Source organism: Colias croceus, chromosome 2 (assembly GCF_905220415.1).
Source record: "Colias croceus chromosome 2, ilColCroc2.1".
NCBI lineage: Eukaryota > Metazoa > Arthropoda > Insecta > Lepidoptera > Pieridae > Colias > Colias croceus.
This window is the reverse complement of record NC_059538.1, coordinates 11,108,271-11,130,982: the sequence shown is the minus strand read 5'-3', so window position 1 is coordinate 11,130,982 and position 22,712 is coordinate 11,108,271. Positions and strand designations below refer to the sequence as shown.

At 36.7% G+C, this 22,712-nt stretch overlaps 2 protein-coding genes across 5 annotated transcripts; one reads left to right on the top strand and one right to left on the bottom strand.

Annotated features, from left to right (window-relative positions):
* Positions 1-3,141: 3,141 nt before the first annotated feature.
* Positions 3,142-15,375, bottom strand: LOC123701639 (kelch domain-containing protein 4). Of its 3 annotated transcripts, none has more exons than XR_006752759.1 (10): positions 15,176-15,375; positions 14,726-14,899; positions 14,110-14,231; positions 13,536-13,644; positions 12,711-12,938; positions 11,991-12,188; positions 11,290-11,467; positions 10,681-10,890; positions 9,720-10,003; positions 3,142-3,359 (listed from the first exon to the last, which is right to left on the bottom strand). XR_006752759.1 is itself a non-coding variant. In XM_045649137.1 (10 exons), the coding sequence occupies exons 1-9, from the start codon at positions 15,284-15,286 to the stop codon at positions 9,873-9,875; spliced, it is 1,461 nt and encodes a 486-aa protein (XP_045505093.1). In that variant the 5' UTR covers positions 15,287-15,375; the 3' UTR covers positions 3,142-3,359; positions 9,844-9,872. The 3 variants fall into 3 exon arrangements, 2 of the variants coding, with proteins under 2 accessions (XP_045505093.1, XP_045505085.1); XM_045649137.1 differs by having other exon boundaries at positions 9,844-10,003; XM_045649129.1 differs by having other exon boundaries at positions 9,850-10,003.
* On the top strand, positions 5,822-22,493 carry LOC123701625 (general transcription factor IIF subunit 1). 2 transcript variants are annotated; one of them, XM_045649116.1, is made up of 13 exons: positions 5,822-5,845; positions 16,074-16,249; positions 16,716-16,850; positions 17,156-17,257; positions 17,430-17,498; positions 17,942-18,060; positions 18,254-18,373; positions 18,655-18,763; positions 19,297-19,362; positions 19,703-19,845; positions 20,263-20,364; positions 21,785-21,923; positions 22,260-22,493. In XM_045649116.1, exons 2-13 carry the CDS (start codon positions 16,140-16,142, stop codon positions 22,465-22,467), a joined length of 1,422 nt encoding a protein of 473 aa, XP_045505072.1. In that variant the 5' UTR covers positions 5,822-5,845; positions 16,074-16,139; the 3' UTR covers positions 22,468-22,493. The 2 variants fall into 2 exon arrangements, with proteins under 2 accessions (XP_045505072.1, XP_045505065.1); XM_045649109.1 differs by lacking the exon at positions 5,822-5,845 and adding an exon at positions 15,909-15,965.
* Positions 22,494-22,712: the final 219 nt, after the last annotated feature.

The following is a 22,712-nucleotide window of genomic DNA, read 5'->3' as shown; positions in this document are numbered from 1 at the left end:
ATCATTGCTCTAAAAGTTGACCATTTTCAAAATGGACAAAATGTCCTTCTTCGAATATTAGTTTTGTTTAATAAATAAAAAAAGTCTGTATTTGTATTGAAGTTTATTTTATTAAATGTTATAAATCATTCTTACAATACTGTTATTAATCCTTAATGACTATACCTACGTACCATACAATCTTTTCTTCTTTCTCTTTTTCCTTCGACACCCAGTAGTCTTGCCATTTCTTGGAAGTTGTAGCAAAGGGCAAGCGTTCAGTCTTCTTTTCGGAGAATCAGAAGGCCATATTAAATGTTTGCCAAAAGCTGGGCTTATTTGCTGTTGCATTTTAGTTATTAAATCTACTAATTTGGGCGAAGGAGGTTCAAGGAAATGACTGACTGAAGTTGATGTTGATTCGAGATGCATTGTTGGTGTTGGACTTAGACGGCTTATATGGTTTGTTAAATTAGGTATAAGCACAAAAAAAAGCAAGTCTTTCTTAGCAAAATATAAAGAACCAAGAGCTGACCATACTGGTCAACAATAGGCGAAAAATTGTTTTTGTTGCTCCAAAAGATAACCAGGCCGCTAAAAATCATGAAAAACTGTTCATGCCAAAAATGAAGCCGAAAGTCTATAACAGAATGGTTCAACATTATGCCTATGTCGTGGTCATATCGTAGATTTGATCATTTCATGATATGAGTGGCCATTTCACGAAATGGTCGCATATCGTGAAATGGCCAATTTAGTTTGGCCACATCTTGATGTGGTTTGGGCAGATCAATGATAAGAAATCGTTTCACGATATGGCCAATTAACGCACGGTTTTTTCATGAGATGACCAAAATTATTCGATCATATCGTAAAATAGTTACATTAATCGTTGGTAGAGGCGCTGCAAGTTCTGTGTTTATGTGATAAGATGGCGGCCGCTGGCGAAAATTAAATTATTCGCAGTTAAAAACTTCATAATTCGTTTAATAACAATATTATGAAGAAAGTCATAGCAAAGAATTTACGACGAAGAGGTACGAGTACTATGGAAAATGTGGATATCTTATATGTATTTAAGAAAAAATGCGACTTAAATAAAATAATTTAAGAAACTACTACTATATTATTATAATTGTTTGTTTTTTAAAAAGCGATCTGCTTCTGCCACTCGCCGGCCGCTGCCGCGGCACGCTCGCTTTGCTCGCTCGGCTCGTGCGTTGTTTATCAAAGTGTAACCTAACCTAACCTAATTGTTTTCTATTGCAAAAACGATTCGCTTCTGGCATTCGCCGGCCGCTGCCGCGGCTCTAACAAGTGACATTAAACAAGTTTTTAGAATATAGTTATTCTGAAATTTTTTAATATTTTATGGACTCTTTATATTTTATACGATCTGGCCAAATGTGGATGACCAAATCGTGAAACGTTGACGATTTAACGATCTGATCAAACTATGTTGGCCATTTCACGATATGCGACCATTTCGTGAAATGGCCACTCATATCATGAAATGATCAAATCTACGATATGACCACGACACCTATAACAAGACATATAAAGAGTAATCGATTGCATTCAAGATAAATTAATATTTCCCAATCAACTCCCGATAAAAACTCTTAGTAAAAAATGTGATTACCTACTTAATTACATCTTCGTGTTGAAAAAATGTCGATATTTCTGACCAATAGCAGCAAGGTTTGTTTTTATTTTATAGATGATGTTGCTTTATAGAAAAAAACAATAAACTATCATCTGGGGCTGACGTATTTTCTTAATTGGCGCGTATATTTGAATTTTGGTCATGTATTGGCGCTTGGTCAGCTAGTGGTACATTGACCCTAGATACTATAACGTAATTTAAATGATATATATTTAGCCGCATTTCTTAAAGCTCCTGTAAGTGGTATTAACTTAGATCTCACATGGTTTATATGTGATTTAAATGTTAATTTATTATCCAAGATTTGGAACTATCTTTAAAGTATCTGTTACAACTGCCGTAAGTTTGCAAAAAATGACAAAGAATGCCAATGATGTATCCGAATCCGAAGCCAGCTATTGTACTAAATGAAATAACTGCCTTCTGTCTGCGTTCTCACTCGTCTCTCGCCGAACATACGCCCACGCATGTACCATGCCACGGGCGGGCGGTGGCACTGCATTGATATTAATTTGTACCACATGTATGAACGAACGGCATTTGTTATCGCCTTAATTCAGAAAGCACAGAAAATGAATTACACTGTTCCCCACAAGCGTTCTGCCCCCCTAGCCAAGTGGTTTTCTGTTAGCGTAGCGTTCAATAGAATAGACTACGAATGTATGAGTATGTCAATCTCATACATTCGTAGTCTATTCTATTGAACGCTACGCTAACAGAAAGCCACTTGACTAGGGGGGCTGATTTATTCAGTACCTATCTTAATTTTTCAGATAGATCTGACAAATATCCTCTGAATCCCGGAATTTTAATTAATTGGAAAAATTAGAAAAAAAGAATAACGTTATTATTAATACGCATCGAAGCGACTGGTTATATCTTTTTTCTAAGGCTTTTGGAGTATCATCGACAAAATAAATGAAATTTGCTAGAGTCGATGTGACCGGAATTCATGCTAAGAACCACAAATTAACAGTGAACGAATCTATCGTGTTTCAAATTAAAAAATTACTCAAATTCCACAATAATGTAACACGCAATTATGGTTATTTGGATAGAATTGTATAACAAAACAAGGCAACTTAGACTAGTTCTCCATAAAATTAATATTTTGTGCGCTAAAAGTACTGTAGTAGTATGAGCACTGCTTTTCAATAAGATTAAAAAATAATAAGATTCTTATTGATTCAAGAATATAAAGTAATATAGGGTTTATTAAACCTTGCCTGTAATCGGAAGGTAATAGATACCTATCTAAATTATTGCGTATTGAGTTAAACTACTTAGTTACCTAACTTTTTTGGCGTAGATGACAATTGATTCAGCAGAATGTATTAAATTTTTAACGTTAAGTGTACTATATCTAAATTGTTGCGTAGTGGATAAAAAAAAAACACGCATATCTTTTAGTAAAATTTAATATATTTTTTACAAAATAATACACTTAAAGGTAATTAAGGTAATTGTGTAATAAGTAAGGTAATTGTGTTTGTCTTATAATTAGGATGTTTTACATCACCACATATATCGACCCCTTACTGGTAAAACTGACTAACTGCACATTTTTACAAAATTCAGTTATATACACCAATCGATTCGTCTCGTCAAGATCTATCTTCAGGTAAAACCCCTTATCTTCTACGGTGCGTAATTACAAAGTTATCTTCGGCTTGCATGCAAACAGACTTTCTTGCATGATTCTCCACAATTGCTTCTATAAAAAACGATTAAATTGCTTTAGGATATTATTCTAAAAAATGTATACTGTTAAGACAATGTTTCGCATTTTAACACGTTTTCGTTTATTGACACTTGTATTCATCATACACAGAAACGATTCATTTAAAACCAGTTATCCTACAGTAGTTGGTTGTGGTTCTTTAAATATTACAAAATTATTGATTAACACTTCATAAAATAAAAGTGAAAAAGCTTTAGTTACCTACTTTTTCTTGAATATTAGTTAGCGTATTTGCCTTTTTTGAGGCAAGTAAAATAAATTATCCGATTGTAGTACTAATGTACTAAGCGTGAAACTAATGTAATTCAGTAATAATTTACTGAATTACATTAGTTTCACGCTTTTTAAATTACTTCAGATAAAACAAACTACAAGCGTTTAATATTTTATGTTTGAAGCGCGCCGCGCGCGAAATTTCAAACCAATAGTCTAAGATCCGGCTGCAGGATTAGTGCGCTCATCGGTTTTTTGCTGAAAACCGAATTTTTATGTATACTTATAATTAGGAGAATATATATCGACTAGGTTGCCAGTCAAAATTTGGCCGCAAGCATGTTTAATTAAAATTTTTCTAATCGATTTTTGGGAAAAAAATTCGTTCACTTGTTTTTTTGAATAAAATGTAGTCTTCATCACGGCAAATGATATAAAGATTCAAAAAAATCACGGTTGCCGCTTTTCACCTGGCCGCAACATCTTGGCAGCCTGGTGCAGACAGGTATGATTTCGATTCATTTTTACGTTCATAACGTATATTTATGAATCATATATCAAATTAAAGCTAATTTTTTTCTATTTATTATCATATATGGTTGCCTAATTAAATCCGGCCGCAAATAAGGGTTGCCGGCTGTTAAAAATTATATATATTTACGCCTATTAGTACACCGACGCATTCTTTTTATGTATATTTATAATAAGGAGAATATATATCGACTAGGTTGCCAGTCAAAATTTGGCCGCAAGCATGTTTAATTAAAATTTTTCTAATCGATTTTTGGGAAAAAAATTCGTTCACTTGTTTTTTGAATAAAATGTAGTCTACATCACGGCAAATGATATAAAGATTCTAAAAAATCACGGTTGCCGCTTTTCACCTGGCCGCAACATCTTGGCAGCCTGGTGCAAACAGGTATCATTTCGATTCATTTTTACGTTCATAACGTACATTTATGAATCATATATCAAATTAAAGCTAATTTTTTTCTATTTATTATCATATATGGTTGCCTAATTAAATCCGGCCGCAAATAAGGGTTGCCGGTTGGTCATCGGTTTTCAGCAAAAAACCGATGAACGCACTAATCCTGCAGCCGGATCTCGTACTGCAAGCTTCAGCTAAAACTAACTATCCAATTATAGTCGTCTCTTTCGAACACTGGTCGCGCACGCTCTCGCTGTTAACCCTATATTACTTGCTCCTGCTGTTAAGTGTTAACCGCTTTTATTTCGCTGTCTACTCGCGCGCCGGTTGTGTTGTTTTATCGTTTTATTTGTTTTTATCTAATTAAAACGACATTGGTGACAAAGTAATTCGAAAAATGAGTACTAAAGAAGACGAGGATGATATTAAACTACAAAATAACCAGGAACATCAAGGTAAGTAGCGAAATTTTTAATGTTAGTATCAATCAACTGCCATTTTTCAAAACAATTTGTGTTCAACGTAAGTAAAAAATAATTTAATTAATTTATAGGTTGCAAAGATCTCTGGCAAGATGACCTTGTAGATTGTGACAACTTAAGTAGCCTACTCACGATTCAATTTCAGTAACAATCTGTTGACACAATCTGCAGTGAGCTGACAGATTGTGTCGTGAATAGTATAGTTGAGGGCACGTTGGGGGCGTAACCCAACATGTTGCGTATTGGATCGGCGCGGAAGCAACCCGACAAATTGTCTCAGCAGATTGTGTGCGTGTTGAAACGTGAGTATTGTGATTGCTCCAATCTCGGCTCAATCGCGCTGCGCAGTAATCGCAAAATGGCGGTTTTGAGATAAACGCGGGAAAGACATTTTTACATATTTGAGGAAAATGTTTATATTTTATAGCCGTTTATACTTTATAGCCCTTGAAATCTATCAATAAAATTGGAAAAAATACATGCTTTACAAAGATAATTATCTTATATTTCATAAATTAGTATATCCATTAATAATGCGTATTATTGCGTTGAGGTTTAGCATCAGGACAGGCATCAACGTGACGTGCACACGTTGTAGCAAGCAATCGCGGAATGAAATTGTATCAGCAGATTGAGGGCTGGATGAATCGTGAGTAGAGAACGCTCAATCGCGACTTCAACAAATTGTGTCAGCAGATTGTGGGTTGTGTTGAACCGTGAGTAGGGCCTTTTACTATCACAGGCTTATGATGAATACATAAGTCAACCAGAGTCGATAGTTCTCAAGAATGTTACTTCGAGTAGTAATTTACTATCTCCAGTGACGATAAAAGGTAGGTTCTTATGTGTGTGTTTGTATCGAATAAGTACGTCATTTATATAATTATAAAAGTACTAAGTACTACGGTAATTTTATTCTATCCTGCTAACATAATGAAAAAATTGTTTTATGGAGTGGTTTACCGGGGGGGCCCGACAACATTTTGCTCTACCGGGAAACACGAGATTTATATTTCGTTTATTTAAAACTTTAGGTCTTACTACGTACGAATGATTAGAAACGGGTACTTCCCGCTTGTCCCAAAAAAACGTTTTATTTGTCCCCACTGGGAATGATTGGAACTTTTTATTTCCCACTAGTTCCGCTTTAGACCGAGAGTTAAAATGGAATAATTGGGATTTCATTAAAAGACTTCACGGATTGTTTAAAGTTGCTCTTGTCTTGCTTCAATATTTTGTTAATTATTGCATTTTGACTTACAAATAACTCACCACCCGCCTATTTATTTACCCGCCACGCCAACTCGCCCGCTAACAATTTTTCTACTAATTAAACAGCATTTAAGAATACCTTTTTTTGATTTTGGTTTTAATTTGATTTGTGACTGTTTATTTACAGATGTAGTTTGTTCAGGTGAAGTTAAAGAAAAGGAAATAATTGACTGTGCTCAAAATAAAGGGAATGATATAGAAACACAGGCCAATGAACACAAACCTTCTGAGCAGTCAGATTCTAGTAAGTATCTATTCATTAAATCTCCAAGATCTAGAAAACTAAGTACAAGTAAGTTGCTGGACATGTGCCTCACCCTATTGGGTGTAAATCTGCAGTTATTTACTTTTTTTCTTATGTTTGCAGATACCGATACTGCTTCGAATACAGAAGAGCCTCCTAGAACAAGATGTCGTAGTGTTATACAAGGCACATCTAAGATTGTTTCGTCTAGTACCACAGTACAATCTAGTCAAGATTTATATTATATTATTTATATTATTTATAGATATTATTTATCAGGTAGGTATTCATCTATTATTTTATAATATTAAATTACACAATGCAGACACTATACGTTACACTGTGGTTACTTATCGATTATATTACTTACTTTACTAACAATTGTTGCAGGTAACTCCCCTACGAAACAAGCGAACGCAGAATCTGAGAAAGAGTCTCTATTTGGTGGGGATTTTTCCGACGATGACCCTACATCATACCATTTGACATTCCAGTAAATTCTCCTCAACATAGTTCAGATTCCGATTCAGATTTGTTCGATCCATTTGAGACAGACAATAACAGAAAAAATATGAAAAAATAGGAATCCATATGGTATTTGGTAAAACCAAACAAGCTGCTGATCCTAATAACAATGAGCCTCTTTACATAGCTCAATCTTTAATGGATGAAGTGTTTAAAACTTGCTGGAAGACTATAAAACCACGATCTAGGTGGGTGAATGAAGATCGCGCGTCGTGGAAAATAAATGTAAACAAAAGGCGAAGAAATGAAGGCCTTTCATACGTAACTGGAAATAAAATTAGAACGCCGAAAATTCCCAAGCTTGTGGAATGTTCAAAGTGCAAATTTGAATGCAATTCTCATGTTTCTAATAGTATGCGGAATGAAATATGCAGGAAGTACTGGGCTTTGAACTTCGTGGCAAAGAAAGCTTTTATATTAGCTCACATAGATATTATAAAGCATCCAAAAAGAGTTCTCTTGCAAAGAACACGATCAACACAGCGTTCTTATTCTAAGCAATGTTTCTTCATCATAGAAAACGAGAAAATAATTCAAGAAAAATTTGTCAAGATTTCTTTTGCAGAACACTATCGATTTCGCCCGGTGTCATAGCTAATGCTATAAAGTAGCGTAATAGCTTTGGACAATATGCAAAAGAACAAGAACCCCGTGGACCCCGAGAGCCTCCTAATAAAACATCCCCAGAAGCAGTAAATGATGTCAAAAGACATATAGCATCGTTCCCCAGCATGGAGAGCCACTACGTGCGAAAAAAGACAAAACGCCAATATTTACAAGCTGGGCTTACATTAAGTAAAATGTATTCTCTTTATGAAAACGAGTGCAAAGAAAAAAATGTTGCTCCAGCTGTATCTGAGATGACCTACCGAATAATTTTTTGTACGGAATTCAATTTGGGCTTCTATGTGCCTAAAAAAGATCAGTGTATTTTATGCAATAAATTCAAACAAGCAAGCGGCGAATCTCGAACCAATCTGAAGAAGGATTATGACGAACATATAAAGAGAAAACAGGATTGCAACAAAGAAAAGAAAATGACAATAAAAGAGCTGAACAAGAAAGTAACTTCATGTCAGTTACTTTCGATTTGCAAGCTATCTTGCAAATTCCAGCCTCGGGAGTAGGTCTTCTTTATTACACTAGGAAGCTGACAGTGTGCAATTTAACGGTTTATGAAAATAAGCTTCCCAATGAAGCCTATTGTTTCATGTGGAATGAAATGAACGGCAAAAAGGGCAGTTCGGAAATTGGGACTATTTTATTGCATTACTTGACGAGCTGTCTGCCAAAAGAGATTACGGAAATAAGCCTATTCTCAGATACATGTGGCGGCCAAAACAGAAACCAGTACAGCGCAGGCTGATGATGCAGAACACGCAACTTAATGTTGTAGAACACAAATTTCTTGAGTCTAACCACTCGTACATGGAGGTAGACTCCATGCACAGTGCGATTGAGACAGCCAAGAAAAACTGCGAAATATTCTGCATGTCTGACTGGATAAACATATTAAAACGGGCTCGGTCTAAGACTGTGTACAAGATAGATGGCAAGAAAGTTACCAAGAATTGTTACCATGTTAAACAATTTAAATACGATGAATTCAAGGATTTAAAAGCTTTGGCTGACACTGTTATCATCAATAGATCAAAAAATACGGACGGAGAACGAGTTAACTGGCTCAAAATTAAAAGGATGAAATACCTTAAAGATGACAAAAAGATATATTATAACTACGACATGTCAGAAAGTTTCATGGCCATGGACCTGACTAATTCTCTGAAAGAAAACGACTCGGCGAGTTCAGCGACAGCTTCATCTCATCTGCAACATGGTTATGCCACGAGGAATAAACGGAGGCACCAACAGAACAGAGATGACGAGTCTCTGCCGCCGTCAACTAGCGATAATGAAGTGTTTTCTTCCTTAAAACAACTTTATGATGGACCTTTACCCATATCCATGGCAAAGAAAAAAGATTTGATCAATCTTTGCCGTAAAGGGTATATCACGGGTGGATTGAATCGTTACCTACTGAGGCCAACCAAGTGGACCGCTTGCCTGAGGCAACCTTATCTGACACAGATGATGAGTATTCTGATGAGTCACACTACGAGTAAGTTATCATAATAATAGAGCCAATTCTACAGTGGCAGATAAAATCGCTAAGTCTAATTTGACAATGCTAAAGCAGTTTGCTATTCTACTCGCACGTGTAACTTTCAAATTCAAATGACAGCTCTAAATTGATTTTGACAATTTTTATTCAATAAAACAGATATTGTGGTTTTGACTAAAATATTACCCATTCCTTTGATTTCAAGCTCATTTTCTAAAGACAAAGAAGGAAATCATAGAAAATCTTGCAAATAATACAAAAATACTTTTTTTTCATTCAGGTAAAACAGATTACGTTTTTACGTTTTTTTATGTGACATGGCCATTTATATTCAAAACAAGTTCTTATTAAGACATACTTACTTAATTTAAACAAAGAACTATAAAAAGTAAATCATTTTATCCACAAGTCAACTAGTTTATGAAATATAGACATTTTTCGTGATTCAGGTTAAACCAGGTAACTGCGCCCCCCCTCAGCTTATTCTTCATTTTTCTTGAAGTTCTTCTGCAATTTCTTAGATTATTTTCTGATAAAACATTACCTGAATAATGGGCCTTTCATAACAAACCACTAATAACCTAGATTACTGATGTCTACACAACTTAAAATGTTGTCATACTTTCAAATGCTTATAACTCCAGTTTATGTTTTGTGCAGATAATCACTTTTACCAGTAAGGGGACGACATCTATCCTTATTCATCGCCAGAATCATCGCTATCTTCTGTCTCGCTCTCCGAGTCCGATGCCTCCGAATCTGAACCAAGCCAGTCGGGTAATTTCGGTTGTGCGATGATTGTTTTCCATTCATTTAATTTGTGTAGGTCTGAAATAGACAGATTTTTATCACTTACTAGCTGTGCCACGAGGTTTCAACCGCGTGGCTCCGCCCCTGTTGGTCTTAGCGTGATAATATTATATAGCCTATATTACTCGTGGATAATGTAGCTTTCGAATGGTGAAAGAATTTTTAAAATCGGTCCAGTAGTTTGTGAGCCTATTCATTACACTCAAACAAACAAACAAAGTTTTCCTCTTTATAATATTAGTGTAGATAATACATAATTGAAGTTAATTTAAGTATGCATTACGACGTTATTTTCTAATACGGTGATTCAAACTGAAGAGATACGAGTAAGTAAAGTTCGAAAAGAATATGTGTATTAAGTGGTCACCAGCACCCATAAAAAATTACGTTTACTACTGGTGGTATCGCAAATATTTTGTCGCTCTTTTTTTGACACAATATGACCTTGACTCTTTCCTAAGACCCCAATCCCGAAGTAATATAAATTATTTATTCTGATTATGCGTCCACTTGTTTCGTGCGTTGCCACGGCAACACGCGCCCGCTTGTTGCGTGCGTTGCCACGGCAACACGCACCCGCTTGTTGCGTGCGTTGCCACGGCAACACGCGCCCGCTTGTTGCGTGCGTTGCCACGGCAACACGCGCCCGCTTGTTGCGTGCGTTGCCACGGCAACACGCGCCACTCCCCACTCACCCAGGCTGTACATGTCGGCCAGGTAGAACTGCTTGTCGTCCCGCTCGAGCAGGCCGCCGTACACGTACAGCACGGAGCGCTGCACGGCCAGCATCGCCGACATGCGCCCGCTCACTGCGCGCTTAGTGTCACTAGTACGGGCCGGTGTGGGCGTGGCCGTGGGCGGCTTGGCCCCGCCCAGCTTCATGGTGAACACTTCGTCTGTTACCACTGCGGAGATAAAAATATTATAGAACACCGTAAAAAGCAAATGACAGCGAAAAGTAATATTCTGATAACCTAACCTAATAAAATGATTTTATTCTTATAAGGATTGAAAAAAACTGAATTCTAAAATAGTCGTTAATCTACAAAATATAAAAAATAATACTCATAAACTCAAGTAAGATTTCAAAATAGTCAGTAGTAAAAAAAATTACACTACTAATAGGGGAAAGAATTGAATCATACTCAATTCAGTATATTATCATTTGTTTGCAACAGTTTTTAAAAAGGTCAACCTGAGTGAAATTTTAAATAAACTAAACCCAGCCTATTTACTAGCGCGTCAGTGCATAATGTGTGCTCATACCAACAACACGTGACGTCGCTCTTTAGAGCAGAACTTACCAGTAACACTCTCCTTATCACCTTCGTCCACTTGCATGTCAGCTTGCGTGCTAGCTTGCGTGTTAACTTGTGCGTCAGTGCGTAGTGTGAGCTCATGCCAGCGACACGTATCGAGGTCTAGTACTTGCCACTCGTCGCTCATCTCACCGCGAAGGTCTTCTTCTGTTTCCTCCACATCCTAGTGATTTATATGAACTTCAATAGGTCAACCATATTGTATATATAGAAATCGTTATTTGAACTAAATTTTTTTCTGGTATTTCTGGGATTAAACCCACCCTTGAATTAATCGTTCGTATCACTATTAGTTACGTATATAGAACTTTACGATTAGATATAAAGGAGATGATTTGATGATGAGTAGATATTGAGAAACAGAACTTTAATGAAAATTCAGTACCAAAATTCACATTCACACGCTTTCATATTATCCATACACGCAACCATACACATGAAAAAACGACGTGTGGCACTCGGGGATTGCCGCGGTAAAGCTAACATGCAATGCCTTCAAGCCACACCTCCGCCCGTCGGAGTGGGGAGCGTGAGGTATTTTCGTTACGGAATTTCTCGATTCGGTCCCCACGCTCAAGGCCCGCGATAGAAGCTATGCAATAGCTTAAAAGAGAAAAATTTAGGTTTCTAAAAACCCCCACCACTCCCGCCTTTTCTGTCATACCTACAAAATACTTGCCACTCACCCGCACCCCACCAAACACGTAACCCCTATTGCTGTGCACATTGACGGTAGCAGCGAGTCCCGCGCGCGCGCAGTTCCCGCCGGTCAGTGACCTCCACGTCCACGTGCCCTTGTGTGCGAGCTTGTACATGTCTGTGTGCGTGTGTGTGCGTTCCGTGCGACCTTCGCGCACGCGAGAGAAACCGCCGTAGATTATTAGCTGTGGAAATATAAGGTGTTATTTTTTTAAATGTTGATTTTTTATGTTTTATGCCATTGCACAAAAATAATATCTTAGCCTGTAAATACACACCTTAAAAAAATTATTTATAGATAATATCATATCAAAAATCAACACTAAATAAATAAATGCAATTTAAAAGTAACAAAATAATGAAATATCATAGGACTTCTTATAACACCAATACCGTCTTTTAACCCATTGAGCCCCGAGCGGCCCGATCGGTCCACGACACAATAGATTTTCTATTGTGTCTGTTATTCCGGGGGCTGAGTTATTTAAATAAAAACTGTAATTGTTCAACAGGTTCATAACCACAATTAAAAATACCAATTAGAATACTTGGTGTATTTCATAAAATTCTAGAATGTTATTGCATTTAAAATTTTGAACAAATAGTTTCTATTTCGTTAGTGCCATGTATTACATAAGGTACAATGAGATTGACATTTTTACCTTCCAAAAATCCCTAAATAGATAATAAGAAACTAGATAACTTACCGAATCACTCCCAGCCGGTAACATAACACAGGCAGACCTAGCACACGGCCCCCTACCACTTGGCACGAGTTTCTCCCACTGCCTTGTATCCAAACAGAAAGTGTACAGATCGTCGAAGTATCGACATTCTCGACCGTCATCTGAGTAGCCGCCGAAGATGAACAGCTTCCGCCCGAGCTGGACCATTCGGTGCCCGGAGCGGGGGGACGGACCGTTTGGTGCTACTACCTAGATGGATTGGCTTTGATTTTTTATTAGATAAAGTAAATTTTTATGAATTGAAATCATGTATGATATCAAAAGCTTTGGTGAAAAACAAATGAATAAACGGAAAAACAACTGACTGCCAATTATTATATAACACAATTTCTAATTTATAAATTATTTTTAGAACAGAATGAATAATAAAGAACAGTTGTTTTATTCGGTTTCTCCAATATGACAGAAAGTGAGGGATACTAGAACACCATTACATTGATCAGAAATGTAGAACTTAAAATGTGTTTCAATAAAAAATCCCCATCCGATTAGGGCCCTTCTGGCCTCCTCCACTCAAGCGACAGCTCAAGCCGAGGTTCGTGGTCCCCGTCAAGGGGGGACGCCCTTGTGCATGTCGCTACCAGGGTGAACCTTCAGTTCACCCCCGCGTCCGCGTTAAATTGTAGTAGCCCTTCTGGCTAACATTGAGAAACACCATACAAAAAAAAAAAAATAAATAAAAAATAAAAAAATTAAGATTTTAGGTAATGATAACAACAATGAAAAATAAGACAAAACGAAAAAGCACATGCATAAATACATAATTCAATAATTTAAACGACATACCTTCTCCCATTTCTTGTCAGCAAGTGAAAAACACCACAGATCTTTGTAGTGATAGAATTGTGTTTCTGTTGGACTTGTAAACTCTCCACCAAACACCCACAGTTCACCTCTGCAAGAAATGAAGAAACATACAATTTAATAAGTGACAGTAATTACATGAATTAGGTTAGAATTTACAATTTAACTAAAGGCTATTCCAGCGTTAGTGACACGTGTAACACTTGCTACAGCGACTGTGACACGTGTAACATCTGCTACAGCGACTGTGACACGTGTAACAGCTGCTACAGCGAGTGACACGTGTAACAGCTGCTACAGCGACTGAGACACGTGTAACAGCTGCTACAGCGAGTGACACGTGTAACAGCTGCTACAGCGACTGAGACACGTGTAACACTTGCTACAGCGACTGTGACACGTGTAACAGCTGCTACAGCGACTGTGACACGTGTTACAGCTACTACAGAGAAGCTGACACATGTAACAACTGCTACAGTGACTCTGACATGTGTTACAGCTACTACTGCTAAGGTGGACTTCCCTTTCTTATATATAAATATTTTATTAAATTTACCTATTGGCGGGTGTAGCAATAGCTTGATGTGCGCTGCGTGGCGGCGGCCCTCCCGGCGCCTTCACTTGCCGCCAAGTATTGTTAACTGGGTTGTAGAACAACAGGTCATTGTACACCTCCGTCTGAAATTATGGTTTTATTTTTTGTGTTATAAAAATGCATGTAGAAATTGAGTTTTGATAATTAATTATTTTTTATTTTTAAGTAGGTAAAAAATAAGAAATTAATTTCAATGTATTATCTGATACAATGTTTCACTTTTTTATTTTATGAACTGAACTTACCTATATTAAAGTACAGTCAGTACTCAGTTTTAGTGATGAAATCTGAGACAAGACTTGAAAGCAATGTTTTAAAAATGTATAATTATGTAAACTAATATTTAACAATGGAAATTTGAATGTTTTTAACATGTTACAAATTGATAAAAGTACTTGACCAATTTTGAAAATTCTTTTCTCACTAGAACTAAATCATTACTGAATAACATGGTATTTTTATCATTTTATTATTTGTATCCTAGCTCAACACATACAGGCATATGGAGAGCAGGACTTCTTGTTCAGTCTCAACTTTTTACACAATTGAATTTAGTTAAAATTTAAACTTTATTTACCTGCTGGCCATTATGATATTCACCACCAAACAGAATAAGTTCATTATTTATTGGATGGGGAGTGAGAGATGCGTAAGCTCTGGCTGATGGTGGGCCAGAGAGGGCTTTCTCTGTTGCTGCTGTTCTTTTAGCTTCCTCCCTTTCGATTTCTGCAATCACTTTTGCTATGTCTTCCTGGGAGAAAAATAAAGAATATAATAGCTAAAGAGCATTATTTAAATCTTTTCAAAATATTATCTACGTAGCGATATTGATTATTATTGTGTACGATATTGTGCCGGTTTACTGAAAGTAAATACATGCGGCATTTTATGAATTTAATTATTATAAATAATTAAAATTATTTAAAGAGTGAGTTTTAACGAAAATTAGGAGCTCATATTTGTGAATTCTACATAATTAATAGTAATATTAGCGACAATCTTAGAGCATGTCGGTTTGTTTACTAACCTCTCCCATATTCGCAAGTTCTTTTTTGAGTTTATTCGCTAATTTTTTTTCTGTTTTTGCGGCAGTTTTAACAGCTCCACTAACTTTGTTCTTATTCTTTTTCTTACCCATCTTAGGTTAATAATTTGTAAAAATACAATTAAAACCTTTTAAAATTAAAATGATTCAAATTTGAACACACTATTGTGATTTTTGACCAATGACAATTACCCTGAAGTCTGAACTCTGAAGTCTGAACAACTCTGAACCGCGCGCTGTCCATGTGCGGTTGACTTTGACATGACTTTTTTGCCATAGATTATAAATCAATAACCGAAAAGGGAGTACAAATACAAAACATAATAAACCGAAAAGTGGTAATGAAAATTTATCAAATATAATGTATAATAGATAGGTCAGTATTAAATGGACATGAAATTAATAAAATCAAATTAAATATTGATGTTTGTTATTTTATCAAAATTTTAATGACATTGACACATTATTTAACCATCGGCATTCTCGCAATTCTGTCATCTTGTGACAGTATTATCTTGTGAGTTGTGAATTCTGTGATTCTCATTTCTCTTCTCTCTGATTCTCTCAAAAAGAAAGTTTTCGTGTCACTTCGCACAAGTATTATCTTGGCCCTTAAATTATTTATAATAGTTCTTTTACAATCTATAAAGAAAATGCTGTAGAATATGACAAAAACTCATTCATAAAATTAATTTAACTTTGTTCTTCCAATATTTCTTTCTGTGGACTGCTGTGGACCTTAGTATTTAAAATGACTACTCCTGGAGCCTCGGTATGTATTATGAGTCTTTATTTTTACTTTAAAAGTTAATACACTTATAATTTAGTAGGTATTTTTATCTTGTAAGACTCGTAGTCTTTATAAAATACACTATTTCAGTCGTCTGCAGCGGTGCAAGAGTTTAAAATCAGAGTCCCAAAAAATGTAAAGAAAAAGTATCATGTGATGCGGTTCAACGCTACTCTAAATGTGGATTTTGCAAAATGGACTCATGTAAAGATGGAGAGAGAGAACAATATAAAAGAATACAAAGGAATGGATGAGGACATGCCCAAGTATGTACTTACAATTTTATATGTTCTAATAGTTACATTTAAAAATCTATGACGGATTATAGTATTAAGGTTTTTTCCCTTATTCATTTGTTTAGAGGTTGATTTTTGAGAAAATTATATTATTATGTTTGCCTTAAATCTATCACCTTTATAATTTCATATCACATCTGATTTAGGATTTAGTATTGCAGTGTAAATATTAATTTACCACTTGTTGGTGGAAAGCAGTTTCTAAAGAGAAGAGCATACAAGAAACTGTTGTTGCTCTTTCAATATAATATCAACATAACAGCATTTTACATTTAAAATAATAATTATGTCCGATAACTACTGTGGTGCTTAAACAACAAAATTCCATGGATTTGAGACATTCAATGAGTTTGAGTTTGAGTTGGATTTACCATATTTCCTAAATTCATGAATACTATAGGCTCTTTACCATTTGCTTATGATAATTTTATAATAGGTATGGTGCAGGATCAGAATATGGCCGAGGTTTAAGAGAAGAAGCAAGGAGGAAGAAATTTGGTATTATTTCTCGAAAATATAAACCTGAAGATCAACCCTGGATATTGAAAGTGGGAGGAAAAACGGGGAAAAAGTAAGTTATTTCACTATAGTTTGTATTTGCTTGTATGTAAAAGGGGGTACTAGCTGTGCCCCGCAGATTTACCTACATTGCTCTGCTCTTATTGGTCTTAGCGTGATGATATATAGCCTATAGCCTTCCTCAATAAATGGACTATTTAAAGTGAAATCAAATCTGACTCATGGTTCTTAAGATTAGCGTGTTCAAGCAAACAAACAAATTTTTCAAATATTAGTATAAGATGTTCAAGCTTATTTTGGTTATTGTGAAACCCTAATAATTTCAAATTGAATGTATTACATTTTTACACATTTTAGGTTCAAGGGTATCCGTGAGGGAGGTGTCTCCGAAAATGCGGCATACTACGTGTTCACGCACGCAGCTGACGGGGCTATTGACGCTTATCCGCTGCAAGAATGGTAACAAGTTCTTAAAACCTTAAATTTGTATGACATGGATTTATTTAAAAAGAGGGCCAATACCCACCTTCGACAGTCGGTAACAGCTTCACAAAGGTAACTTTGTGAGTGCTCATGCTCCGTTACTCGCTGTATTATAAAAAAATGTTACTTACATTTTTTTTTATTCCAGGTATAATTTCCAACCCATTCAAAGGTACAAAGCATTATCGGCTGAGGAAGCTGAACAGGAATTTGGCAGGTAAACTTTATAGTTGTATTGTAAGTAGTGATATAAAGTTCTCTTCCAAAAATGTATTTTGCCCATAAAATATTAATGTCACGTCAGTTGATGTTAAATAGAAAAAAATACACCGCGAATTTTTATCTTACATCCATAAGACCTTGAATTAAATGGTCTACTTATCACACTGCCTGAGGCCCTATTCAGCTTATTAGTAACTAGCTGTGCTCCGCGGTTTCACCCGCATTGCTCCGCTCCTATTGGACTTAGCGTGATGATATATAGCCGATAGCCATCCTCGATAAATGGGCTATCTAACACTAAAAGGATTTTTCAAATCGGACCAGTACTTCCTGAGATTAGCGCGTTCAAACAAACAAACAAACTCTTCAGCTTTATAATATTAGTATAGATTAGGCCATATAGTAAATACCTAAGGGCCAGTTTTTACGGTATTTCAGACGTAACAAAGTAATAAACTACTTCTCGTTGATGTTCCGGAAGCGAATGCGCGGTGACGATGCCGCGGACGAGGAGGACCCGGATGAAAAGAAAACTAAGACTTCTAAAGCTAAAAAAGGTATTTTGATATGTATAAAAAAAGGTTTTTTTTTTCACTTTTGTAGCCACCTGTGTGTAGACAATATAAATGTAATTTAAATTTAATATTGTATTGCAATACCTGCATAAGGTTGTAATATGTAATGCAATAAATTATTTGATTTGATTTGTACTTTATTTTGTAATACATACTTATAAATATTATCCTTTAGAATTGAAGATCTCGGACATGGATGAATGGATCGACTCGGACGACGACTCGTCGGGCTCGGAGGGTGAGAAAGAGAAGGAAGATAGCGATTCCGGCAGTAAGAAGAAGAAAGACAAAAAAGGTAAGTGCATCTGGTTGTTAGAATATTTTTTTTTTATGTCTATCATGAAAAATATATTGTATAAGATTGCTTTAAAAAAATTCGAAATATTAATCTTTTGTACCTGAATTACAGACAGACAAAGACCATATTTGAGGAGACTAAACGATTTGACCTGGATTATATTTTTTGTTCTATAGTATTCAAATGCGTTTTAAATAAAAAAAAAAATATATAGAATAGAAAATTATATATTTTTCTCTTTTTGCATTTTTTTTTTGTTATTTTTTTGTTTTATTTAGGTGCCGCACCTAAAAAGAAGAAGAAGGTAGAAGACGAAGCATTCGAAGAGAGTGACGATGGTGATGAGGAGGGTCGGGAGAGGGACTACATATCGGACTCCTCTGAGAGGTCAGTTTTCAGAAGTAACTTTTTAAGCTATTGCATAGCTTCTATCGCGGGCCTTGAGCGCGGGGACCGAATCGAGAAATTCTGTAACGAAAAAACCTCACGCTCCCCACTCCGACGGGCGGAGGTGTGGCTTGAAGGCATAGCATGCAATAGCTTTACCGCGGCAGTCCCCGAGTGACACACGTCGTTTTTTTTGTATTTTTTAACCCTCTTTTTCTATACGATTGTAGGACGTAGGTACTTCTAATATGATTAGTTTAACTGATCTTTTTAAGTTATACTTACATAATTTTTGTTTTTGTTTAAATAAGTGAATTCGTCTAGAGTTACGTCTGTTGTAAGAATTTGCACTGTAAGCATTTCTGTAAAGTTCATTAAGTTCTGCAATTATGATTAGATTTAATGAAAAATTGTGAGATTTTTTATGTTTTCTGAAAAAATACATTTTTTTCATAATAAAGTTTTTTCCGCAGATTAAAATGTATTTTTTTATAGATTTTTTTGTAAACGTTCGTAAATAATATCTTTCACAGTGAATCAGACCACGAGACCAAAGCCAACAAGGAACTCAAGGGTGTTGCTGAGGAGGATGCTTTAAGGTTTGTTGTAACTTTGATTTTTTAGCAATAATACTACATTTAATAAAAAAAAATATGTGCGTGTACTAGTGTACACACGTAAGAAGTGAAACTTCTTTATGACCTTATTTTTCAAAAAATAATTTACTATATGCAACTTTACAGAAATACGTCGAATCTCGAATGGCGCGTAGCGGAAAAATGTCACACGTAACGAAAAAATGTTACACTAAATTATTTTCCAACCCCGATAAAGAATTTTCACTTCAAAAAAATAACACAAATGTTTTATTCATTCAATTAAAATGTTCGAGTTGGTATTTATTCAATGTAAAAAAAATAAAAAATATTTCGTTTCTAGGAAACTCCTAACCTCAGACGAAGATAGTGACTCTGAGCAGGAGCAGAAACAAGAGTCGGAACAAGAGGACGAGCACACCAAGGAGGGAGAGGAGAGGGCTAGTAAACTCACTAAGAAGAAGAAGAAGGCTGATGATAAAAAAGGTGCGTTTATATAGGGCTCTTAAACTAACGGTCTTACTAATAAAATGTTACCCATTCGCTATGCAATGGATTAGTTATTGCAATAACCTGTCTTGTTTTTACGATTGACGCTTCATGTGAGCAAGAACAGGACACAGCTATGGTAGAAAATGGTAGAAATTTATCCATTGTTTAACTTTTTACTAGTAAGACCGCGTAAATGTTAAATTGAAAATTGAGTGTTAAATTTATCTATATTTTTAGTTCTTTATAAAATGTTCATATTAACTTCACCTTTGTATGTAACCAACTCCTTTTGACTAGAATTTAACTGCCCGATTCAATTCAAATTTTGTACACTTTACAAGGTAACAATACAATTTTTTCATGAGTTTAATAAATAATAAAAAACTTTTTGTAATATTTAATTATTTACAGAGTCTGAAACAGAGTTCAGTTCGGATTCGGACACGGATCCCGAGAACAGCGGCAGCAAGAAGCCGAAGAAGAGCAAAAGTGGCGATAAGAGTTCTGCTAACGGTAAGATTTGATTGAGATTTGCCGTAGCAGATGTTACACTTGTCAGACTCGCTGTAGCAGCTGTTACACGTGTCAGACTCGCTGTAGCAGCTGTTACACGTATCACAGTCGCTTTAGCAGCTGTAACACGTGTCACAGTCGCTGTATCAGATGTTACACGCGTCACAGTTGCTGTAGCAGCTGTTACACGTAGGGCACTCGCTGTAGCAGCTGTTTCACGTAGAGCACTCGCTGTAGCAGCTGTTACACGTAGAGCACTCGCTGTAGCAGCTGTTACACGTGTCACAGTCGCTGTAGCAGCTGTTACACGTAGAGCACTCGCTGTAGCAGCTATTACACGTAGAGCACTCGATGTAGCAGCTGTTACACGTGTCACAGTCGCTGTAGCAGCTGTAACACGTAGAGCACTCGCTGTAGCAGCTGTTTCACGTAGAGCACTCGCTGTAGCAGCTGTTACACGTGGAGCACTCGCTATAGCAGCTGTTACACGTAGAGCACTCGCTGTAGCAGCTGTTACACGTAGAGCACTCGCTGTAGCAGCTGTTACACGTAGAGCACTCGCTGTAGCAGCTGTTACACGTAGAGCACTCGCTGTAGCAGCTGTTACACGTGGAGCACTCGCTGTAGCAGCTGTTACACGTGGAGCACTCGCTGTAGCAGCTGTTACACGTAGAGCACTCGCTGTCGCAGCTGTTACACGTGGAGCACTCGCTGTAGCAGCTGTTACACGTGTCACAGTCGCTGTAGTAGCTGTTACACGTAGAGCACTCGCTGTAGCAGCTGTTACACGTGGAGCACTCGCTATAGCAGCTGTTTCACGTAGAGCACTCGCTGTAGCAGCTGTTTCACGTAGAGCACTCGCTGCAGCAGCTGTTACACGTGAAGCACTCGCTGTAGCAGCTGTTACACGTGTCACAGTAGCTGTAGCAGCTGTTACACGTGGAGCACTCGCTGTAGCAGCTGTTACACGTAGAGCACTCGCTGTAGCAGCTGTTACACGTGTCACAGTCGCTGTAGCAGCTGTTACACCTAGAGCACTCGCTGTAGCAGCTGTTACACGTATCGCACTCGCTGTAGCAGCTGTTACACGTGTCACAGTCGCTGTAGCAGCTGTTACACTTGTGAAACTCGCTGTAGCAGCTGTTACACGTATCAGATTTTTATTTCTTATATTTCCATTTTTTTATAAAAACTACCACTGGTATACATCATCGTCAAGTAGGTCACCTGTTTCTTTAAAAATCTGAACTAAAAAAACAAGTTTTTGTACATTCCAGCAAGCACTCTCGATAATCGTACACCTGTTTCTTTAAAAATCACAATATTATGTAAAATGTACCTATTAGTATGCAATAAATTGTTTGATTTGAAAAATCTGAAATAAAAATATTAATTTTATTGTATTTTTTGTACATTGCAGCTAGTGCTCCGGGCAGTGCTAGTACATCCCGCGCAGGCACGCCGACCCCGAGCGCTGCGCAGGCTGCAGTGGCGGCGGCCAACGCGCATGCGCACAGCCACCAGCCCGCCAAGCGGGCCAAGCTCGACCCGGCTTATACGTGAGTGTTGGGGGGTGATGGGAGTGGGGAGGGGGGGGGAGAAGGGGAATGTGGTGTGCGTTGGGCCATGATGGGCCAATGTGGTCGAGGTTGAGAAGGGAATAATGGGAGTGTATATGCTTGTGCGTAAATGTTGACCAATATGGACCAATCATTTTGATGAGTGTAAAATCTAGACTGTAGATGAATGATTGGAATTTTTTATGTGACCTTGTCTATCCTTCTAAGCATGCCTAATATCGATGGATGAACTTTTCTAATATTTCAAAATGTAAAAATTTTAATTGCATTTTTGCACAATTAGTAATGCAATATTAATTATAGTTCTCTTTCCAGGGAATGCGGCGTGACAGAAGAAGCCGTGAGGCGGTATCTAGCGCGCAAGCCAATGACGACAACAGAACTTCTAACCAAATTCAAATCCAAACGTACTGGGGTCAGCAGCGAACGACTCGTGGAAACAATGACGCAAATATTAAAGAGAATTAACCCGGTCAAACAGAATATTAACGGGAAAATGTACCTTAGTATTAAGAATAATTGATTTATTAATAAAGTTCATTTGTTAGATTTGTGTGTTTTATTTTTTAGACGAACAGAAAATAAAATTAGTTAAAAAAATTTTTTTGGTCACTGACGTACAGTCTGGTTAGTTTTATTTTAACTTCCATTTAAACGAAGCGTGACCAATAAGTATTGAGTTTAAGCTGTAAAATCGTGGACTCAACTAGATTCACAATCACGCTTATAAATTATCCGATCCAAAAGTCTGCCTACGTTTCTATTAGG

Coding starts and splice junctions, on each gene's coding strand:
- LOC123701639 (XM_045649137.1), bottom strand. CDS start 15,286: ATGGGTAAGAAAAAGAATAAGAACAAAGTTAGTGGAGCTGTTAAAACT. Junction 14,900..15,175: donor AACTTGCGAATATGGGAGAG/GTTAGTAAACAA, acceptor TTTTTCTCCCAG/GAAGACATAGCAAAAGTGAT. Junction 14,232..14,725: donor AATATCATAATGGCCAGCAG/GTAAATAAAGTT, acceptor CCATAATTTCAG/ACGGAGGTGTACAATGACCT.
- LOC123701625 (XM_045649109.1), top strand. CDS start 15,945: ATGACTACTCCTGGAGCCTCG. Junction 16,250..16,715: donor ATGGATGAGGACATGCCCAA/GTATGTACTTAC, acceptor ATTTTATAATAG/GTATGGTGCAGGATCAGAAT. Junction 21,924..22,259: donor AAGCTCGACCCGGCTTATAC/GTGAGTGTTGGG, acceptor TTCTCTTTCCAG/GGAATGCGGCGTGACAGAAG.